Source organism: Cyprinodon tularosa, unplaced genomic scaffold, assembly GCF_016077235.1.
Source record: "Cyprinodon tularosa strain WSP-4 unplaced genomic scaffold, ASM1607723v1 ctg1123, whole genome shotgun sequence".
Taxonomy (NCBI): Eukaryota; Metazoa; Chordata; class Actinopteri; order Cyprinodontiformes; family Cyprinodontidae; genus Cyprinodon; species Cyprinodon tularosa.
In genome coordinates this window covers 87,820-110,684 of record NW_024037920.1, presented here as the reverse complement: position 1 = coordinate 110,684, position 22,865 = coordinate 87,820, and the positions used below count along the sequence as shown (strand labels likewise).

Sequence of the window (22,865 nt, the reverse complement as noted above, 5' to 3'; positions counted from 1 at the left end):
CAGGATGAACTCTGGTGATTCTTGGAGTTCCTCTGCCCATCAGCATGCTGGGAAAACAGAACCATCTAGGAATCTGTCTGATGTTGACCCGCCTGTCAGGAGAACAGACCCTTCCTGCATTAAAATCCTGAATATTTGTGGCTTTCCTTGACTGTGAAACAGAATCATTAGAATAAACAGAACTCTGACCCAGAATAATCATATCTATTTAAATCACAGCAAAACTTTTCCTCCGGTGTTTGACCCTCAGGGAGAGGCAGAACCGGGGATCTGGGGGCCTTTCCACACCCAAACATCCGGCTCTCCAACCGGCGGGCGGCCATTCTGACTTTACTCAGCCGGGAGCAGAAACACATCAGATCTCTGAGACGCTGGGCTGGTTTTTAGGAACAGAAACTCTGAATGTGGATCTTCACAGTGAGGATGGCTGCAGCCACTAGAGGGCGCATTAGCCTGAGGAAGTTCTTGGTTTGTGGTAAAGAGACAGAAATGGTGCAGCTCCCACTCAGCAGCCAGAAACAGAGGAAAACTTGGTCCTCTGAAGCTCAAAGCTGCTGAAAGTCCTGAAACACAGACTGCAGGAAGAACCAGGCTTTGGTTTGGATCATTTCTGGATCAACTGATGAGTTTCCTGCAGGATAACTGGAGTATAAAGACTTAAATATATTTATAACCCTTTCTGCTCAGTCTTTCCATATTTTATTTTTCTGACCTCACACGAGAAGTTTCCCACAATCCCCAGTGAGCGCCAGCTCTCAGCCAGTCTAAATACCCCCCTCTATCTCCGGCTGCCAGCTGTGAATTATAACCTTCACACTCTGGGGAACACAAAGTGACGATTGTGATTGTGTTTTAATTGTGACGCTGGGCTAAAAACGATGGCTTCCTCTGAGAAAAGGACAGATTTATGGGGCCCGTCCTGGCCCAAGGCCCCACATCCTCTCTGATCTGCTTTTACTCCAGCGACCCCGCGACCCTCGGGGGTCGTTAGCGAGTCCCCCGAATGGTGCGACTGGCCGGCGGCCCATTTTACGCCGCTTGTTTTCCAATCAAATCACTATATTTAACGGGGACACGAGCCCAGGGCCAAGACCAAACGGACATCTGTTTGAAATTGGTCCTCGCAATTATTTCACACAGAAGCCCTCCCATTGCCCCCCCTCGTGCTCCTTGCCCCACTTTGGTCTTTTGTTTGTTGTTGTTTGTTTTGAGCGCCCCCTCCCTCGTTGGACAGCTAATGGACAGAAACAAGCAGTGGAAGTGGGGGTTTGGGGCTTGCCAAGGGTCTGGCTCTTATAACCGCTGTCACACAGATATGCAGGCAGCAGAAAGCAGCGAGGCCTTTGTGATTCGGCACAAAGCAGGTTTTTAGTCCGAGCGGGGGGCAGTTTTTACTCGGCGGGACTCTGAACTGCTGCCAGAACCGATGACGTCTTCATCGGCGGGGTCAGTGAGCTGCTGTCATACCTGGAGGCAGATCCGGGAACTTTCCATGCTTGCAGCAGGCCTGCTGAAGACGTTTCTGAAGAATGTGGCTGAAGCTCAGTTTAAAGACAACCTGTTTGGTCAGGGTCCGGATATTGAAACATGTACTATTAGAACCATAGAAATACAGTCCTAGACGGTCTTATCCCCGGTCCAGAGTTCTGGTTCCTCTCTGGTGCCCTCGGTCAGGGTTTGGTTGAGGTTTTGATGACCCAAACGCAGAGAGGAGGGGGCAAAGGTGAGTTCTTGTAGTTTTAATTGAGTACTTAACTGAAGCAGGAATCAAAAAATCCAGCATGATAAGTACAAAAAACAGAACTTTGGAGACATCAGAGAAAAACGTGCATGAAGAGCCAGGAAAAGACGAGGAAGCAGAACTGAGAAACTGCACAGGGAGAGTTTATATGTGAGACAGAACAAAGACGGGACTAATGAGCTGATTGGGAGCAGGTGAGAACAGAGGAATCTAGAAGGAGGTAGGGAAAATGAGACCAATACAAGAGGTCAACAAAGAAAAAACTAAGAACTCAAATACATCCGGAAAACACAACAAAATAGGAATTAAACCAATAAAACTATAAAACAAAGAAAAACTGAAAACTCAAAGAACCAAAACCATGATGCTCTCTGGAGGAAGGTGGATCCATCTGTGATGAGACTCCTCCCACAAAGCTCCAGGAGAGTTTAACAAACTCTATCCAAATTTAGGCAGTTTTATGGGGCCCCCAAGTTCCTGGGGGCCCCATAAAACTCTGTTTCCATGTATGGTTAACACAACTATTCCTTATTTCTGCACATTAATTATGTTTTTGATAAAAATCCTTTGGCTAAAACGCCATCAGAACGCTGATAATATTCAGTGTGTCTCAGCCCCCCCCTTCAGTGTCCACCATATTGGATCAGTCCATTTGCTGCACATGTTCAGAAAGGTCCAAACAGACAGCAGCAAACCATTTGAAAACAAACCATGCAAAGAGCAGTGTTGCCAACTTAGCGCTTTAGTCGCTATATTTAGCCACTTTTCAGACCCCTCTAGCACTTTGATTTCTAAAAAGCTCCTAGCGCCAAATCTAGAGACTTTTTTCTGCTACTGGAGACTTTGGAGACAACATCTAAAAGCAGCGAACTCTGCTCTCCAGAGCGAGTAGATTGGTAACCCCGCCTCCTGCTCTCCTCTATCTTGTCTGCTGTCATGATTCATGCAGCTATTATTTCATCCAAATGAAAAATGGAGAACAGATAAGCAGATCATGGCTTGTCTACAGTGAAAAGAAGGACTGGGTTATTTACTTTGGCCTTTTTGGAAACACAGGAAGGAGCAATCAGCTAAGTGAGCTTAGTGCTTGGAAAAAATCTTTCATTCCTTTAGAGACAGCATGAAAAGTCAGCTGAGTACAAAACATAGAGAGGAAAACAAGAAGAAAAGGGACAAGAAGAGAGGGACACAACCTAGAACAGATAATGGATGTCTATTCTATTAACATTTCTACATCTGGAGAATGGGGCCCCTGCCTGTCTTTTCTTAACCTTTAGAACCACAGCAAATGGCTGCAGCTTCTATCCAGGAACAGAAAGTTATTTAGAAGGCAGTTCCTTTTGATCAAGGGTTGGATGGAATAGTTGACTTTACAGCAATTCCTCCTAATGAAACCAGAACCACACTCAGTGTGAACAGCCTTCATTCACAACTGACTGGTAATTGAGCAAACAGAGCAGAGACACAGAGGCACTGATCCAGCAGCACTTTCTAGTAGAAGATTATTAGCTGGAGTCGTTTCTTTAGTGGCTTCGTCTAAAAGAGGTAAAGAGATGAAATATAAGTCAGAATTCAGGTCTGGAAGATGAAAGAGAGAAGAACCAATTAGTCTCAGTAAAATCTCCACCAACAGGAAGTGGACAGAGTGATACGTCCCTCCAGGATGGCGCCAGACCAGATGAAGCTACTATGAAGAAAAAAAAAAGAGAGAGCATGAAGTTAGAAGATAAACTAACAAATACAGCAGAATGGGAGACTAGAGATATAATAAAACAGGGAGACGAAAAGGGGTCCCTATGTCCTCCAGCAGTCTAACCCTATAGCAGCATAACTAGAGCTAGCTCAGGATAACAAAAGTAAAATTGTTAAAAATATCTTTAAAATAAAGGACTTGTTGAGATGAATTGTATTACGGGGTTAATTGTTTTTTTCTTTTCACCTAAATGAGAATTTTTGTTGTTTTGTGTTTCGGACTCATTTGACCCAGAGTGTGAAGGACTTTTCACGTCATCAAGCCAACTAAAGGTTTATTCGCCCACGATAAACAGGAAAATAAAACTTCTACAAAAGAATAAGATAAAAAAATCTTTAATACCCAAGAAACCATCATCATTAAAAATCCCACCTCAAGGGATTATATCGAACCAAGTCTGTCCTCCCAGAACAACAAACCTGTCTCTGGAGAGACAGAGTCCCTGGGAGGGACAGTTAGAGACAGAGTCTCTGGGAGGGACAGTTAGAGACAGAGTCCCTGGGAGGGACAGTTAGAGACAGAGCCCCTGGGAGGGACAGTTAATCTATGAAGCCAGGTTCTGAAACACACGGAAACAGAAACCTGCTTCACGTGCAGTAATCAAGGCGGTTATTTCAGGACACGTCTGCAGGAATATTTAGCATCGTCATCTATCCAGATGATGCTCTCATCTGCTCCCTCCCATCCAGTCAGACATTAGATGTGTGATGATGTTTCGTCACCTCAGATGTAGCGTTTTGACACGTCGGAGTGCTAAAAGCCAACTTATCAGAGAGGACTTTAACACTGCAGCCCCACTAAAAGCCAAGCAGCCACCATGTTTCCTTCCCTCTGTCAGCAGCTAAGAAGTGATTATGGGAAGAACACGACTGGCAGAATAAAACCTGCATCACATAAACTCCCATCTTTGATTAGAATGCGTTTAATTAAAGAACTAAAAGTTAAAACCTGATGGGGAAACGAACCAATGATCCACTGACAAGTTTAGCTTCTCCGTTTATTTGTCAGAGACTGTTTATTGTTTGTTCCATCTCTGGTCCCTAGCCACATGCACACTACATTAGACACACATTACTATAAAAACTTTGAAAAATTAGAACCTTATTATTAGGGTTATTTCAAAATCACAATAAAATAGATTCTAAATTGAGCATAAAATGTAACTTCTATGGTAGGAACAGCTGGACTGATGCTAAAACAGCTGGTTTCCAGGAATGTACTTTTTTTTCAGGTCTACAGAAAACATCCGACCATCTGGGTGCTGATTCCAATGCATAAGGCAAGGCAAGGCAGGTTTGTTTTTATTGCACAATACAGTACAGAGATAATTCATAGTGCTTTACATGAATTAGTTAATATATATATATATATATATATATATATATATATATATATATATATATATATATATATATATATATCATTTATAATAAATTGAGGAGAATAAAATAAAAGCAGAATAAAGCGTGTAATGCTTTTAAATAAAAACGCTATCTGTGCAAAGGCAGCAGGTGTGTTTTTGATGGAGTGAGCAGTGCAGCAGGACTTTGTTCTGAAAAGAGTTTAATGTGGTGATCACATATATATATATACTTATGTTACCCACAGATCACCTTAAAGAATTGTTGTCAAAACATAATTTAGCTCATAAATAAGCACATGGTCCCTTTTGTCAGGCGTTGTTAAAACGTTTGGACAAACTGCTCCTGCAGAACTACAGGCCCATTTCAAACCTGCCCTTCATCAGTAACTATGATCATCTTCCTCATCGTCTTCCTTCCTCTCCACAGTACAGAGACGGACCTCATTAAACCTCAGTACAGCATTAGACACTGTTGATCACTACCTTTTATTTTAAATTTTAAAGTGCCAAGAAATCTGGATCAGCCTGACTGATTTAAATCCTACTGGAAGGACAGAGACTTTAGTGTCAGTAGGAAACTTTACATTAGCAACCAATGAAAGATTTGGGAAGTAAAGCACAGTTAGGCACAGGAAAAAATACCCAAATATAGTTTTTTATTTAACCTTAGAGAAGCATTGCAGAGCATTAACTGGGTTCTGCTATATTTGCCATTCGGGTTTTTCCATATTTGTTTCATTTATTTACCTTCCTGTTAGTTGATTTCTAGTCTGTTTCTCTTGCATATTTTATTTTTGTATTTTTGGATAGATTCTCCATTTTGTGTTTCACTGGTTTTCAGGAATTAGTAGATTTAGTTCACCTGTTATTCCAATTCTTAAGATGTCAAGACAGCTGCTGCCTGCGTCCTCACTAGAACTAAGAAAGTAGAGAACATCAGCCCAGTTCTGAAGTCATTCCTGTCAGAGATTAAACTTTAAAACCATTCTGTTAGTCTAGAAATCCCTGAAAGGCTTCAAAATACATTACACACTGGTTGGCTTTGGATCGACAGCCAGACCTCTCAGGTCTACTGGACCAAACATGAAGGAAACAACTTTTACTCGTTAAGCTCCCTTAAACCAGAATAAACTCCAATAAAACTGTAAAGCTGCTTTAAATCCAGAAAAGAAACCTATTAGCTTAGCTTTGTTTGATTGAAACTTTTCTTTATTTTCTGGTATTAATTAAATGTTTTACAGAAACAAACGTGCTTTCAAATATGGTTTCATTTCACGTCATTAGTGTTTTTAGAGGTTTTATGTTTGTCTTTATCATAAATTAAAAGGTGAAATATTTCTTAGTAAATTATGTTTCTTTTCTTAAAAGCTATATCCTTAGCGGCTCCAGGTGGCTGCAGACGTCTTATTTTGAAAACCTTCCTCTCTTCTTACTATTGCATCGCTCCTCCTTGTTGCCATGGATACGTGTGGCTAATTTTGTAAAGCCATCAGAGTTTGCGGCTATTAAAACCTAATAACATCTGATCAGGTGTTTGTGTTTACATCATGGAGCATTTAAAGCTCTGAGGTCAGTTTGGGTCGGGCTGAAGTTGGACTTCTTCCACCAGACGCCCTGGATGAGTCCCTCCTCCATGTTTCTGAAACATGACCTTTGCTGCAGCCCGTGGCGCCCTGCAGATACACCCACCGTGGGCCGTCATTAACATTCATCATGGAGGAACAAGAAGCCTGGAACAGCATCTAGAAATGTTCATCTTCACTTCCTGGTTTCACTCTGAAATGGGTCTTTAATAGAAGTAACCCCCTGACCTCAATCAAACGGCTGCATTCCTCAGCCTGACTCTGACCCTGGGCTCCTCCACCCACAGGAGGGTCACAGGGACGCCCTTCATCCCAGCCGCCTCCAGGCTCTGAGCAGGCGGACCATAACTCACAGACTCCCAGACATCCCAGACTTTTCTTCTATTTCTAGAATAAAGTTGTGATATTACAAAAATAAAGTCATCAAACAAAAGAAAGCTTGTAGCTCCGCCCAGCAGATGACGGCCGACCAGCTCCACCAATCAGCAACCAGAGTCCACTTTGACATCCTGCCCAGTTTGATGCTGCTGCTAAAAGATTTCCTGATTCGTCTAACCGAAGCTAAAGTAGAACTTCACATGATGCTCCACATTCCTCTTTTTAGGGAAGAAAGGGCTTCTTGGAAGAGTTGTAGTTCAACTTGTTTCTCATAATGTTACGAATTTATTCTCAAAATAGAGGAAAAAAATCTCTAGCCTGGCCCTGATACTCTGTCGTGGGCGTGTATCCCTTTAGTCATGCACGAAAAAAAATAATTTAATGTCAGATCACCATGCTGAATAATAAGTAAATAGTTTTTTTGCACACAAATAAAGGGATGCACGCCCATTGAGGTAGTTTAAAGTTTATTTTTTGTACAAAACTAAAAGGATATGCTGGTCTGATGGAACAGCGGCTCCACTCAGAGGCCCCCAGCCTGCTGCTTCTTCCAGCTGGGACCTCGCTCTAATGAAACCTGAAGAACCAGAACTTCTAGAACTCTGTGTCTCTTCAGGCCGTCTGTCCCTAAAGTCTGGGACGGATCCTTCCTGAGGAACAGGAATAAGTTCCTCTGCTGTTTCCAGACATATCAGACCTTCATGGTCCTCCAGCTGGGTTCTTTGATCGTTCACTCTGCTCCTTGTTCTCCTCTCTCCTCCCTCAGGCTCCGTTCCTCCCTCTCAGTGAATGAGGAGCTCCTCTTCTAAAAGGTCTCCAGATGAATATGCTGTTTGTTTGGATCCTGTTTCCTCTTTCCTTGATCTTCCTTCCTGCTCAGATCTGAAGCTCATTTCTACAGTTTGTTCTTTAACTGCTACAGAACAAAGGTCTCCAATCTTTATCAAACGTATTTAATAGAATTAGATCCCTACTGACCAAACAATGACATCAAACAGGAAGTAAATCATTTGGAGGTGGGAGGGATTTCAGAATTAACCAAAGTTATAAAATAAATGCTGGAGGAGCTGCAGAGATCTGCAGCTCAGGTGGAAGAATCTGCTTCCTGGACTAAACATATCAGACCTTTAAGAAGCAGAGGAGAGACGTTTAAAGGGGAGGAAAACTTTAAAGGCCTGGAGAACTTTGTTCTGTTTCAGAAAGTTAAAATAATGTGAAAAATCATTTAAGATTTCACTGAAAATCAAGAGCTTGACCTTAGAGCCAGATGTGAGGAAATATCTGTTCATCAGACCTCTGAGGATCACAGCCTCCAGAACAGACACGAAGAATTACACAGAAAAAAAAATGGTTTATTTAAAATGTACAAAAGTTATTTACAGACAAACTTAAAACGGATCGACTGAGAAAAGAGCAGAAATTCCTCAGAGATTCAGACAAAATCTACAGAACGACTCAAAAACCGCCTCTGCAGTCCTCTGGAGACGCATGGGGGACAGGGGGGAGGCACGGGGGGGAGGCACGGGGAGGAGACACAGGGGGAGGAGGCATGGGGGAGGAGACAGGGGGAGGGGGCACAAGGAGGAGACAATGGGAGGAGACAATGGGAGCACCCATGGGAGACTAGGGCCCCTATGGTTGGACCTCTGCAGACTTCAGATTCATGTCGATCCTGAATCGATCCTGAAACATCCCAGAATTGTTTGCGTTAGAAAAGCATTTAAATGTAAAGACGCCATTTTTAAACAGAGCTTAAACTCTGGGTTTAATCCTGATGTTTGGAAATGAGCTCCAGTCACAGTTCATCCCGTTTCCATCATCCATCCCATCTGGACTGACTGAGTTCTGATCCTGACCCGCGGGCCGAGCCGAACCGCAGCAGGATCTATCTCCGTATATCTACGCCACGGATCCCTTCCCCAGTACCTGTGTCCTCAGGCGCCCCCAGAAGGCACGGCGTGATCTGATGGGGGCGCCGTGCTGATACACCAGCAGATACCCTGGGCTGTTAGAATATGGCTTTAAACATCAGGAAACCAGTTTTCCCGTTAAACACGATGAAGTCTGAGGGGAATAACAGGAGATCGTCGTGTTCCTGCTGACGGTTAAAAGAACAACCAGTGCTTTCTTTGTTTTCCTGAAGGCGTCCTCGCTGTCGACATGGTAACGGGGGAAGGAGGCGTTCGATGGCTCTCAGCTGATCATGTTGAGGAACTTGCTTTCTTCGGCCAAAGCAGTGAGCATAGAGTTCATGTCTCCGATGGCCATGTTCCCGATCCCCGCGGGGACGGACGTCAGGGTGACGGAGTTGCGAGGCGTGGTGAGACGGGAGGAGCTAGGGGAGAGGCTTTGCAGGAGGCCGGGGCTCAGCGTTCCAGACATCAGGCTAGAGTGATCGCCATCATCCAGCATGGTGTCAAAGTCGATCTGGGCGTGGTCTGCGGCTCCGGTTCGACCACTGGACGAGTCAACGGTACTGCTGGACACCTGGTTGACTCCTGGAGAGGCCAACGCAGCGGGGTGGCTGGCGGAGTCACTGGCACATGGCGATATGATGTCATCCACCCCATTGGACGACGGCTGGAACATGTGAATCTGTCCTGTGTAAAACACGGCGGCGTTCTGGGTGTCGGAGCCGTTATGCTCCGCCCCCTTGCTTTGCCTCTTTGGACTCGCCTCAGACGTGACGGCCATATCGCAGGGACTCGGATCTGTGACTCGGGGGTTTCGGCTGGGCGGGATGATGTCAGGCTTCGGCTTCGGCTCATTGGGCGGCCGGGGCTGGAACATTCCTCTGGTTCCATTTTGGACGCCGTGCTGTGACTGCCTGAAGGGAAAGCTGTAGTTCTGAGGATCCGCCTGGTTTAGGGGGCAGTACCTGTCCATGGCGGTTCTGGTCTTGCCATTTTGCAGTTCAGTGTTTGCCGAGGCGTTGAGGGCGGGCTGCAAGTTTCCAGATCCTGAATAAAGACTTCCCTCCTGGCTGAAGTCCTGCTGATCGCTCATCTGCTCGGTAAAGTAGACGCTGCTGCATTGTCTCTGCTGAAGGGAGGTATTCACTGGCCGCTGGTGGCCATTGTTCAAATAGCCCTGCATAGATAGATTCTGACTCATTGAGCCAACCTGCTGGTTGCCACTCAGGCTCTGAAGTGGCCCAGAGCCGTGCCTCTGCTGGATAACCGCCAGGTTTCCTCTAACCGGATGCTGCGGTGGTGTGGGAAGCTTTGCGGTCGTCTCCATCGTCCCTGAGCTCACTTCGTTCCATTGGACCGGCATGTTGTTCTTGTTCTCTGGCGGTGCTGGGAAAGGCTGCTGGGAGCCACCAGGGCCCCTCTGATAGGTCTGCATATCTTGACCAGACTGTGCCAGGCTGGAGTCCACCATGGCCATCCTCCTCTGCCCGTGAAAGTGCAGCGGTGGGGCCATGCTGGGCTGGTGGCCCAGACTCAGACTGTGGGGGTTATTGTTGTGACTCGTCGGACCAGAATTCTGTGACCTCAGGTACTGAACCACGTCATCTGGGAGCACGATTTCATCTTCAGCACTCGGTTCCCCACCGGCCATCACCCCATCGACCGCCATGTTCTCCATGGCTACGTTCTCAGAAATGCTTGGGGGTCTTGGTGCAAACGGGTAGCGTTGGAGACTTCCGTCGGAGCGAGTGTAGCCCTGCGTAGCCATAGTCTGATGGTGCTCAGCAGCTGAGGGGGGGTTCATGGGATTCACGTTGTTCATGCTGCTGTAACGTTGGACCCTCAGGAGAGAAAGCGGTTCCAGCTGGGCACGGCGGACTGGGTCGCTGGCCCTACGTGGAAGGTTGATCGGTACCTCATGGGGCATCATGCCCAACGAGCCGTATCCATCACTGAACCTCCTGGGCTGCGTTCCAGGCGGCGGCTGAAGGAAGGGCGCCGCTGAGCCTTCCTGGGAGTTGCCGTAGAGAGTCATCCTCGTCCTCAGGCTCATGCGGTCCACGTTAGGGAGAGGAGTGGGCGGAGCTCCGCCGATGGCAGCAGCGTACTTCGCTTTTAGCCGATAATGCTGGGCAGGCGTTAGACTGAGAGGGCTCGGCACGCCTCCCCCACCACCTCCGGGGACGCCACCCCCACCCCCACAGTGACTGGCCTCGCTGGAGCGCCGAGACAGATCGGTGGAGATAGGATCGTACGAGTCAGCGGAACTGATGTTGTTGTGGCGGTTAGCGCCGAACTGGGACGTCTCACTGGAGCGACGGCTGGAGTAGCAGGGCGATATTCCGGAGGATCGTCGGCTGAAGGTGTAGGCGGAGCTAAGGGTGCTGGTGGTGCTATCACGCCGCTCGTTCAGCTGGTTTAGAAGAGTTACTTCAGTTGAAGACAGCTCTTCGATTGGCTGGCCGGGATGCGAGCGGAAGTTACTCATCATGTTGGAGTTCTCCAGCAAGGAACCTAAAAAACAGGACAGAGAGGTGTGATTACAAGAGGAACCTTTAAAGTTCAGACATTTAGTTTGACATTTTCAGAGGGAACATGACTCCTGAGACATGTGTGCTTCAGCTCATCAGGAACTAGAAACAGAAGCTAGGAACTAGGAACAGAAGCTAGGAACTAGGATAGAAAGCTAGGAACTAGGATCAGAAGCTAGGAACTAGGAACAGAAGCTAGGAACTAGGTACGAAAGCTAGGAACTATGATCAGAAGCTAGGAACTAGGAACAGAAGCTAGGAACTAGGATCAGGAACAAGGAACAGAAGCTAGGATCTAGGATCAGGAACTAGGAACAGAAGCTAGGAACTAGGATAGAAAGCTAGGAACTAGGATCAGAAGCTAGGAACTAGGAACAGAAGCTAGGAACTAGGTACGAAAGCTAGGAACTATGATCAGAAGCTAGGAACTAGGAACAGAAGCTAGGAACTAGGATCAGGAACAAGGAACAGAAGCTAGGATCTAGGATCAGGAACTAGGAACAGAAGCTAGGAACTAGGAACAGAAGCTAGGAACTAGGATCAGGAACTAGGAACAGAAGCTAGGAACTAGGAACAGAAGCTAGGAACTAGGATCAGAAGCTAGGAACTAGGATCAGGAACTAGGATCAGAAGCTAGGAACTAGGATCAGGAACTAGGATCAGAAGCTAGGAACTAGGATCAGAAGCTAGGAACTAGGATCAGAAGCTAGGAACTAGGATCAGGAACTAGGAACAGAAGCTAGGAACTAGGAACAGAAGCTAGGAACTAGGATCAGGAACTAGGAACAGAAGCTAGGAACTAGGAACAGAAGCTAGGAACTAGGAACAGAAGCTAGGAACTAGGATCAGGAACTAGGATCAGAAGCTAGGAACTAGGATCAAGAAGTAGGATCAGAAGCTAGGAACTAGGATCAGGAACTAGGATCAGAAGCTAGGAACTAGGATCAGAAGCTAGGAACTAGGATCAGGAATTACGAACAGAAGCTAGGAACTAGGAACAGAAGCTAGGAACTAGGATCAGGAACTAGGATCAGAAGCTAGGAACTAGGATCAAGAACTAGGATCAGAAGCTAGGAACTAGGATCAGGAACTAGGATCAGAAGCTAGGAACTAGGATCAGGAACTAGGATCAGAAGCTAGGAACTAGGATCAGGAACTACGAACAGAAGCTAGGAACTAGGAACAGAAGCTAGGAACTAGGATCAGGAACTAGGAACGGAAGTTAGGAGTTCAGCAGAGAGAAGAAACTGCAGCTTCATTGATTCTAACTGCTGACATCAGCAGAGTTAATTCTACACACAGTTGATCTGTTTATTTACACAGGAATCATCTGGTGTGATAGATTTATTTTTTTATTTTGTCATTTTGTATACACGAGTGTAAACAAAAGTAAATTTCGTTTAAAACAGCTCTAGACAAATTAATATTTTAAAGTGCAGCCTTGAAAACAGTCATAAATACATACAAAAATATGACTGTATATTTACAGTTCTAACATTCTTTTTTTTTTGATGGGATCAAATCTAAGTGCTGTATTTCTGGGGATCATCTCTGCTCCTGAAGAACCCCCCCCCCCCCATGCTAACAGACAGAGATGCTCACCGGCTGCAGGGATGGGCGGCAGCTTGCAGTGTTGGCCCTGTGGCGCCTGCGTTCTGCCGGGGACCCAGCTGCAGGGGTCCCTCACCGACTTCAGCCGTTCCTGCTTGATGTTCTCCAGCTTGATGGTGACGGCTCCTCCGTGGGCCAAAGACTTCCTCAGCTGAAGCTCCACCCCCGCCTGCTGCCCCCCACTGGAGACGGTAGAGTCCACCATGGGACCTTCGTCCGGCGCGCTGAGGTCCCCGAAGCTGCCCCCGCTGTGCAGCGCCATCTCTACCCCACTGTCGTTGTTGTTGGTGCTGCTAAGAGGCGACGGCTCGCTGCTGCATGACGACTGGCCACCAGGACTGGACTGATATGTCTGCAGAGAGAACAGCAGGGGGCAGCGTTCATGTTAGCGCCATTCTGCACTAATCCAACTGAGGCAATATATGATACAACTAAAGATGAAAAAATGAAATGAAGGAAAAACTAAAACCCAGCAGAACCACGCCACGTTCACAGGACTCCATTATGCATTAATCAGTGCTTAATAATTACCACCAAAGTTCAGACATTCTGACTGGAAAGATGTTTTGTAATAACTAATGCATGCTTGTTCTTCCACAGTCATTCATTATGGATGCTTGTGATTTATTGACGAGATGAAAACAAGAGCATAATAAATGATTTTATGTTAAAACGGTCCAGAACTGAGAGGTCTGATCACAGCGTGACACACATCGCTGAAACTTTCTGATTCTATGAATATTAATGTGACAGCAGCGTCCATTGTTCGCCGGCCAGTTCTGGCCCCGTTTCATGCAGCAATACATGAACATCAGACATGATGGAAAAGAGATGCAGCAGCAGAGCGAGCGCTCACCTCAGGGTCGGCTGTCCGGGTGTTGGAGAAGAAGCAGAAGGAAGCAACAAGCCAGAGAGTTCAGTGGGAAACATGCAGAGTTAGAACCGTTACCTTAAAGGGGAACGCCGGCGCACACAGATGATGTCATCCATGCGCTGCTTTGTTTTTAAAAGATATATAAAATCTAACTGTGGATGTCTGGGGGACAGTGATTGGCCTCCATGTTCTGAATGCTGGCGTACCATAAAGAATAAATGATGAACAGTTTAGTTTGTGCCTTCAAGTCGTTGCCCATAGGAAGGCGTTACTGGATATAACCTAACGGAATATCTTCAGAACGGCTCCAGATGACACTAAACTCATCTGGGAGAGTAGAACATGATGGAATAACGGGAAATCAAGGGGCCAATGTAAAGAAACAGCGTTCCCTTTTAAACACTCTACATGCTCTACATCTAGAATCATCCCTCTGTCCTCCCTGCAGAGCTTCAACAGCTGCACCTGGAATAACAACCCAGACCCTCTCTGATTGGAACCAGACCTGAACCTGGAGGGAGATTAGGGTGATGGTGAGGAGGCCTGCCAGCCTCACAGGCAGGGGGGGGATTTACCATTAGGCAATACTAGGCAGCTCCTGGGGGCCCCAAGTTCCTGGGGGCCCCATAAAACTCTGTTTCCATGTATGGTTAATACAACTATTCCTTATTTCTGCACATTAATTATAATTTTGATAAAAATCCTTTGGCTAAAATGCCATCAGAACGCTGATAATATTAAGTGTCTCTCAGCCCCCCCCCTCCAGTGTCCACCATATTGGATCAGTCCATTTGCTGCACATGTTCAGAAAGGTCCAAACAGACAGCAGCAAACCATTTGAAAACAAACCATGCAAAGAGCAGTGTTGCCAACTTAGCGCTTTAGTCGCTATATTTAGCCACTTTTCAGACCCCTCTAGCACTTTGATTTCTAAAAAGCTCCTAGCGCCAAATCTAGAGACTTTTTTCTGCTACTGGAGACTTTGGAGACAACATCTAAAAGCAGCGAACTCTGCTCTCCAGAGCCAGTAGATTGGTAACCCCGCCTCCTGCTCTCCTCTATCTTGTCTGCTGTCATGATTCATGCAGCTATTATTTCATCCAAATGAAAAATGGAGAACAGAGAAGCAGATCATGGCTTGTCTACAGTGAAAAGAAGGACTGGGTTATTTACTTTGGCCTTTTTGGAAACACAGGAAGGAGCAATCAGCTAAGTGAGCTTAGTGCTTGGAAAAAATCTTTCATTCCTTTAGAGACAGCATGAAAAGTCAGCTGAGTACAAAACATAGAGAGGAATTCCTTAAATGATCAACCAACTAACCAGCAGGAGCTGGTTTCCATTGATTATTTATCTGGAAGTTTAATTAAAATGGATCATTTTCTCGATAATTTCTTTAAACTGTGCAAAGATGTTTTTACTCTACGGAGGAATTATTGATCCATTATTGTTACTTTTGTAAATGGAAATCTAAGAATAAAAATCCAGAAATAAAATGGCGAAAAAGTTCATTTTAGGAGATTAACTTTAACCAGATTATTTTCTTTCTTTTATAGTTTTATTTAAATCTTTTATTTTGTTAAAAATCAATTTTTTAAAACTGAGTTTAAGGAATTTCTATTATTTTTAAAAGATCATGTTCTCCTCTCTATCAGCCCAGTAAAATGTTTCCACATCCAACAGGAGAATTAAGGAGTTAAAGAAAAAAAGAAAAAAATGAAAAATAAAATCAGCAAAGTATTTCTCTAAAACTTTATCTTTGATGGAGGTTTTATTTTCCCTCCATACTGGTCCCAGTTCCTTCTACTCTCACATAGAACTTCCTGTGTGAATACTTTAGGATCCAGAGGGGGGGAGAAGAGATCAGACGCCATATTTAAAGCACGGAGATGGCAGCATCATGCTGTGGGCAGAAGGATTTTAAACTGATGATGGTTCTAGAATCGTTCCCTCACTGAGAACTGAAGCCAGAAGATGGCCGCAGGTTTGTTCTCTAAACGCTTAGAGACGAGCTGAGGAGGAAACGTGTCATCGTACGATGGCGGCGCGCCGCAGGAACTCACCACAGAGTTCTCCGTCTTGATGGAGCGGACCTGCAGGCTGTCGTCTCCCCCCCTGGACGCCCCTTTGGCGTCGGCCTTGCCGTCGGCGCCGGGCGGGCCGCGTTTGGAGCTCGCCTCGTTCTCCCCGTTCCCTCTGGGCGGCGGCCGGGGCGGCGCCTCGCCGCGCTGCTTCTTGGTGACGTGGGCTTCGGGTCCGTGGACTGTCTTGACGTGCTTCCTGAGGGAGCTGGGGTCGGTGTATCGCTTGGTGCAGCCGGGGATCTTACAGACGTACGGTTTCTGCAGACAGAGAATCAGCGTCTGAAGGAAAGCAGGAACCAACCGACCTGGAAGGACAGAGGAAGCTGACGGCAGACCTACCTCATTGGAGTGGGTGCGGTTCTGATGCTTGGCGCGGTCCGACGCGTTGGAGAAGGCCTTGTTGCAGCCTTCGTGCTCGCACACGTACGGTTTCTCCCCAGTGTGCGACCTCAGGTGGGTCTTCAGGTTCTCCAGGCGGGAGTAGGCCTTGAAGCATCCCTCGAACTGCAGACAGAGACAAGCAGAACACGTTGGACGCTCCGCCGCCTACTGAGCAAAGCATTGTGGTAAAACATGTGCTGCGTGGCGTGGAGTCAGAGGAAGCGTTGCAGCTGTAATCTGCTATTGCCTCTGAGCGCCGCATTGTGAGCCGGAGAGACTTTGAAGTGAAAAGGGAATCAGAGAGCGGCGCCGCGTCAGAAGCTTCCTCCTCTAAGAAGCAGAGCCGGTTCTGAGACGCTGCATCTGGGACTTGGGAGCGGTTCAGAAGTTCAGCTCTAATAAGGACCCCTGGCCCCCCCGGCCTGTGAGCACGTTTTAATTACTCGCCCACGCCGTCAATCAGCCTCCCGCTCATCTGCTTTAACGCCTTGGCTGCAGCTGAGGCAGCTTTGAAGCTTCGATTTGATCTCCACACAGCAAAGCATAGCTTTAATAAATCTGCAGGACGCCGATCGCGCCGCCGCTGCTGGGGAGAAACGTAGAGAACCGCGAGCTGCGCCTCTGGACTGCCGCCATTTTCTCAATCTGAGGCCCCAAATAAAGGCCAGTTTAACGGGAAGAGCCGGACCCAGCAGCACCGCCCACACATGCAGCCAGAGAAGAACATTCCTGCTCCACTACGGCCTAGTCAAAGTCCAGACCTGAATCCAATCTGAGGCTGATGATGTTCTCAGATGTTCACTGCAAAAATTACCTTAAATAACAAAAAAAAAATCCTAAATTAAATGTATTTACCTTTAATTTGAGCAGATAAATGAGACGATTTGCCGAGTACTAGAGATAATCTGCACTTGGAATTAGAAAATGCAAATGTTCTTTCTTCCTTTAAATGTAAACTCTCCTGTTTTAATTAACAAAGTGTCTCATTTCCTCCTCAATTAAAGAAAAAAAGACTTATTTAGATTTCGATTGTTTCCAGTGTTTTCTGTCCAACTTGATTTGATGATTTTTTTTAACTATTTGACTTAAATCTACATTGAAGTAGATGCATATTAGTGAGCGACATGAAAACATGGAAAACAAATTATTATCCAGCAATTCCCTTTAATACTAAATAACAAACTTTGCTGAATAAAATAAGTATCTTAAAGGAATAGTACACCCAAAACATGATTAGCCTTCATTTTCTACTCACCCCCATGCTGAACAACACTCTGGAGTACTTTTTTGATATCTCAAATGCATCTGGAGATCTGGGAGGCTTCTTGCTGTCTGCTGACATTCAAATAATGGAGGTCTATGGCGCCCGAGGCAGAAAGGTCCATAAAAGTCCACAAAAAACGTGTCAATATTCCTCCATACTGCTCGTCCAATGTATTCCAAGTGTCCTGAGTGGGTAGCGTCCAGAATTTACTCGAAACGAAGTCATTTAGAATGTTTTTAGAGCATAAACAGTAGTGTATAGGATTTCCTGAAAGCGCGCACATGCGCGCTCACGACGCTACGGAAGCCGGCAGACCAAACCAGATGAAAGTGCGCATTCAGCGTCTGCTCTGCCGATAATGCAAGCGTAGAAGAAGAAATGTGCTGTTTACCTGTGCAAAGAAAGAAACAACGAAAGGAAAATGTCTGAGGACTTCAGTGTTGAGGAAGAGCATGAGTTCTTTGCCGAGCTGAATGCGCACTTTCATCTGGTTTGGTCTGCCGCGGTTTCCGTAGCGTCATGAACGCGCTTTCAGGAAATCCTATACACTACTGTTTATGCTCTAAAAACATTCTAAATGACTTCGTTTCAAGTAAATTCTGGATGCTACCCACTCAGGACACTTGGAATACATTGGACGAGCAGTATGGAGGAATATTGACACGTTTTTTGTGGACTTTTATGGACCTTTCTGCCTCGGGCGCCATAGACCTCCATTATTTGAATGTCAGCAGACAGCAAGAAGCCTCCCAGATCTCCAGATGCATTTGAGATATCAAAAAAGTACTCCAGAGTGTTGTTCAGCATGGGGGTGAGTAGAAAACGAAGGCTAATCATGTTTTGGGTGTACTATTCCTTTAAGCATAATCCTGTCCTGCTTCACTTCAAAGTGTAAAACAATAAATAAATGGTGTACATTTTTGGTGCAACAGCAAACTTGTAAACATATTTGTTCCTTAAATGCAGTGACGGAAGGCTACAGTTGGAAAACAGAAGATTAATCATTAGCTCGATGCCACATGATTAATTATTAATTAATTAATTAACTAATTATGATATTTCCTCTGAGCTCCTGCAGCAGTGAGGAGCTGCAGAGTAAAGCAGCATCAGCATTTAAATTCCTCCCTTCGTCTCCCATCCTGCTCTGTTGTCTCCCTCTATCTTCTCTGTGAGCAACGAGCTCAACCAATGGGATGAGGGGATTCTGGATCGTTATATATATGCTGTCAGCTCATTGGTCACAGACCAGGACAGGGGCGGGAACAAGTTGACCGTAAGTTTTGTATCTAAGGTGTCCTTGTTCTTCATTAACTGATTATTGTTTTACTCTCGCAGTAAAACGGGATAAAATGCGTTCCTTTATCGCTAAAGATGGGACGGGTACTTCTGTTAATAAATAGTTATAAACGGTTGGCAACCGTTAACCGGACTGAGCTGGAGGAGGTTCTACAGGGTTCTGACCCAGCAGGGCGGGACAGAAACACCTTTCAATGGTTTCCTTTAGTTTCAGTCGTTTCTGATCCGGTTAATGAGCAGAACTTCTCCCCAATGAGGTCCGGGTTGTGGTTCTGAGGGAAGCAAAGTCAGAAACCCAGAAGGTTCCGGTCCATCAGTGGAAACCCAGCAGGACTGAACCCGGACAGGAGACGGTCGGTCCTCTGCAGCACATCCAGCTGCTGCCCTTACCGTGCATTTGTGTGGCTTCTCTCCCGTGTGTCTCCTCATGTGGACCACCAGCATGTACTGGGCCTTAAAGGGCTTCTGCTCCCGGGAACACTCCTCCCAGCGGCACACGAACTCCTTCTTCTCTCCGTGGATGTGGTCGTTGTTGATGTGCTGAGGAGACAAACCAGCCGAGGTCAGTGATGACGCCATGATGATGACGCCATGATGCAGATCCTGCTGCTGATGGTCATTCTGGGCCGCGGGGCGGAGCCTCTACTGGAAACTGGATCTGAACTGAACTGAATGATTCAGTGTTTGATTAACATCGATCAAACAAATAGAAATTAATTATTTCAGCAGCTCATAGTTGGATTATTTACAGGATCTTAGATCCAGGAGATGTTCTATAACATCCCATCTGCTGCTGTAACTGTAACCGTCATTATTAATGAAATGTAGAAGAATAAAGCAGGTCTGGGTCTCGTCTCTATTTATACATTTCCATATAAAAAATGCTTTTTTATTTTTCTCTAAACATGAATCTGAATCATCCTTAAATTAAATCCCTAGAATTGAAACTAACTATGATCCGATACGACTCATTGAAGCTGGTTTAAGGCAGGAATTGAAGAAGTTTAACTGCATCAGCAGCCAAAGCGCCGCTGATCCTCGCAGAGATTTATTAATCCGCTCTATTCAGTTTATTTCTATAGCTCCAATTCACATCATGTCATCTCAGGTCACTTTATAGATCCACATCAACCAGATCATCCAGTCAGATTGATTCAAAGTTTTCTATCTAAGGAAAACCAGCTGATTGCATCGACTCATTGACTCTTCAGCAATCCCTCACACTAAGCATGCTTGTAGCGACAGTGGAGAGGAAAAACTCCCTTTGAACAGCAAGAAACCTCCAGCAGAACCAGGCTCAGTGTGAGCGGCCATCTGCTGAGGCCCACTGGGGTTCAAGGAGACAGAAGCAGACATAGAAAAAGCAGCATAGATACAAAAGGCAACTGTCAACCAGCTCCACAGGCGGCCCCGTCCAGGAAACACACAGCCAGGCAGACGAGCTCCGAGCCAGCTCCCATGTCAGAGGATGAAGAGAGCACATCCAGTTAGTCACAGTCAGAGAAACAGGACTACACTGGAAAACAGGCCAAGCTCCAACATCTAGAAACAAAGGTGTTGATGGCAGCAGCACAGCTGATATTTCTCTCCAGGATGGAGTCACAGCCAAACAGGAACAGACCAGATGAAGCTACTATGAGAAAAGCAGAGAGAGCAGAACGTTAGAGATTGAACTAACAGATTCTGCAGAGTGGGAGAATAGAGATAGAATGAAGCAGAATGATGAAAAAGGGGTCCCTATGTCCTCCAGCAGTCTAAGCCTATAGCAGCAGAACTATAGAGATAGCTCAGGATAACCTGAGCCACTCTAACTAGAAGCTTTATCAAAAAGGAAAGTTTTAAGCCTAGCCTTAAAAGTAGACAGGGTGTCTGCCTCACGGACTAAAACTGGTAGTTGGTTCCACAGGAGAGGAGCCTGAGAACTAAAAGATCTGCCTCCCATTCTACTTTTAGAAATTCTAGGAACCACTAGTAAACCTGCAGATTGAGAGCGAAGTGCTCTGTTAGGAACATAAGGAACAATCAGATCTCTGATATCAGATGGAGCTTGGCCATTTAAGGCTTTATATGTGAGAAGGAGGATTTTAAATTCTATTCTGGATTTAACAGGAAGCCGAACTTAGAACCAGTCATTCAGATAAATGTCACCAAATCATTTTATTATTCCAACATTAGCAGATTGAATGACAGTTGCCGGGGTTTTTTTAAAAATCTAAATGGAAACCTAAAAGACTTTTATCAGGGTTTAATTAGCATACCATTACCTAGCCGTTAAGCTAACGCTAACCCTTAGCTTGGACTCTTCAGTCTCATGTTGAAAGGATCTTGCATGTCGCCTCTCTCAGCCGACACGTTTCATTTTGGCATCCCGTTCAGATGTTACTATGACTGCTGGAGGCAGCGTCGCTCTGTCAGCCTCCATGTTCACGGTTAGCATAAACGGTCGATCGGCTTAAGCGGCCATGTTTGGTCTCTCAGAAAAGGAATCTGACGTTTGTCCCATGTTGCTGTCTGCCTTTATTCAGTAAGTTACTAACACAGTCAGCCTTTACTTTGATTTTATAGTTGCAGTCTGAGTCTTAGTGTTTGATTTAATCAATATGTTAGCATGACGCTGTGCGTTAGCTCCCCTGCTACTGTCTGAGGCTGCAGAAGAGAAGCTGGTGATTAACAAGGAGAGTTTATGTTGCTGCAACGCATGGAGAAAATCCTGACCACAGGTCGAAGCCTTGCTCCAGAACCAGAACCAGAACCAGAACCCAGACCTTCTGTTTGGTTTGATAAATCCTGTAATGCTAAGCTAAGCGTGTCAAACACAAACAATGCTAACCCAGTCTAAAATCAGTCTTTTTCCTTCTCTGTGAAACAGTAAAAAGTTTCTGATCTATTCTGTTCTGCTGGCAATGGAAACTTACGACAGTCTTTTTTTATTTCGAGAATAAAGTCGTAAAATGTTGAGAATAAAAGGTAAAATTATGAGCATAAAGTCATAAACTTATGAGACTAAAGTCGTAACATTACTAGAATAAAGTCCTAAAATTATGAGAATAAAGTTATATTTTCTGACAACTCTTCCCAGAAGCTCTTTCTTCCCTAAAATGAGGAATGTGGAGCATCATGTGAAGTTCTACTTTAGCATCAGTTTGAATAATCAGGAAATAGCAGCAGCAGCATCAAACTGGGCAGGATGTCAAAGTGGACTCTGGTTGCTGATTGGTGGAGCTGGTCGGCCGTCATCTGCTGGGCGGAGCTCCAAGCTTTCTTTCTCAACTCAACTCAAACTTTATTTATAAAGCACATTTAAAACAACCGGGGTTGACCAAAGTGCTATACAGGAATCACAGTTAAGGAACATCTGAAACTGGTTGTGGTTTGATGACTTCATTCTTGTAATGTTAGAACTTTATTCTCATAGTTTTATGACATTTTTCTCATGATGTCACAACTTTATTCTCGAAATCAAAATAAACTAATCCCTAGTCTGGCCTTTATTCTCTGTGGTAGAAACTAGTCTTCTGGTCGGAACAGAACCAAAGGCTAATGAGGGTCCGGCGTCCTGTAGGCCTCCTTCCAACGGATCTGCAGATATCAGACGTTTCCTTCCTGTTGCTCTGAGGAGGATCTATGTGTGGAGAGCGTGATGGTGGATTTATGGAGGCCCCCGGGGGTTGCGAGGACCAAGAGGTCAGGGGTCAGAGGTGACGCGGCTCTGTGGGGGAGGGGTGTTGGCTCATTAACATGAATCGTGTCAAGTAAACAGGAAGGAATCGGTCACAGAACGCCTTTCTGACCGGAGCCAATCAACACTCCGTTAACTGGTTGGGTTTGGGTTCTAATGGACCCGTTGGAGATGAAGGACCGGTCGGTCGTCATCTGCTGGGAAGATGCAGAAGAAGCTTCTTCTCATCAGGCCTCCACTGGACAACTAATTTATTCAATAGTTTTTGTTGCAGGTGATTTAACGCCGTAACGTTGACTCTCTGGAGCTTCCGTAGTTGGAGTATTACTCCCACAGTGCGGTTTAGCCAGCAAGCATAGCTACCACTGAGAGTGGGAACGGTGGAAAACAATCCTGGAAGTGGTCGCTTTGCACAAA

At 45.5% G+C, this 22,865-nt stretch overlaps 1 protein-coding gene across 1 annotated transcript in view; it reads right to left on the bottom strand.

Annotated features, from left to right (window-relative positions):
• Positions 1–8,811: 8,811 nt before the first annotated feature.
• Positions 8,812–22,865, bottom strand: part of gli2a (GLI family zinc finger 2a) — a 95,134-nt gene continuing 81,080 nt past the window's right edge. Inside the window, exons 10-14 of the mRNA XM_038300945.1 lie at positions 19,160–19,309; positions 16,168–16,332; positions 15,808–16,086; positions 12,865–13,225; positions 8,812–11,245 (exon numbers count right to left, since the gene is read on the bottom strand). Coding sequence (XP_038156873.1) covers positions 9,012–11,245; positions 12,865–13,225; positions 15,808–16,086; positions 16,168–16,332; positions 19,160–19,309 — 3,189 coding nt within the window. The 3' untranslated portion in view covers positions 8,812–9,011. The remainder of the gene's footprint in view (positions 11,246–12,864; positions 13,226–15,807; positions 16,087–16,167; positions 16,333–19,159; positions 19,310–22,865) is intronic.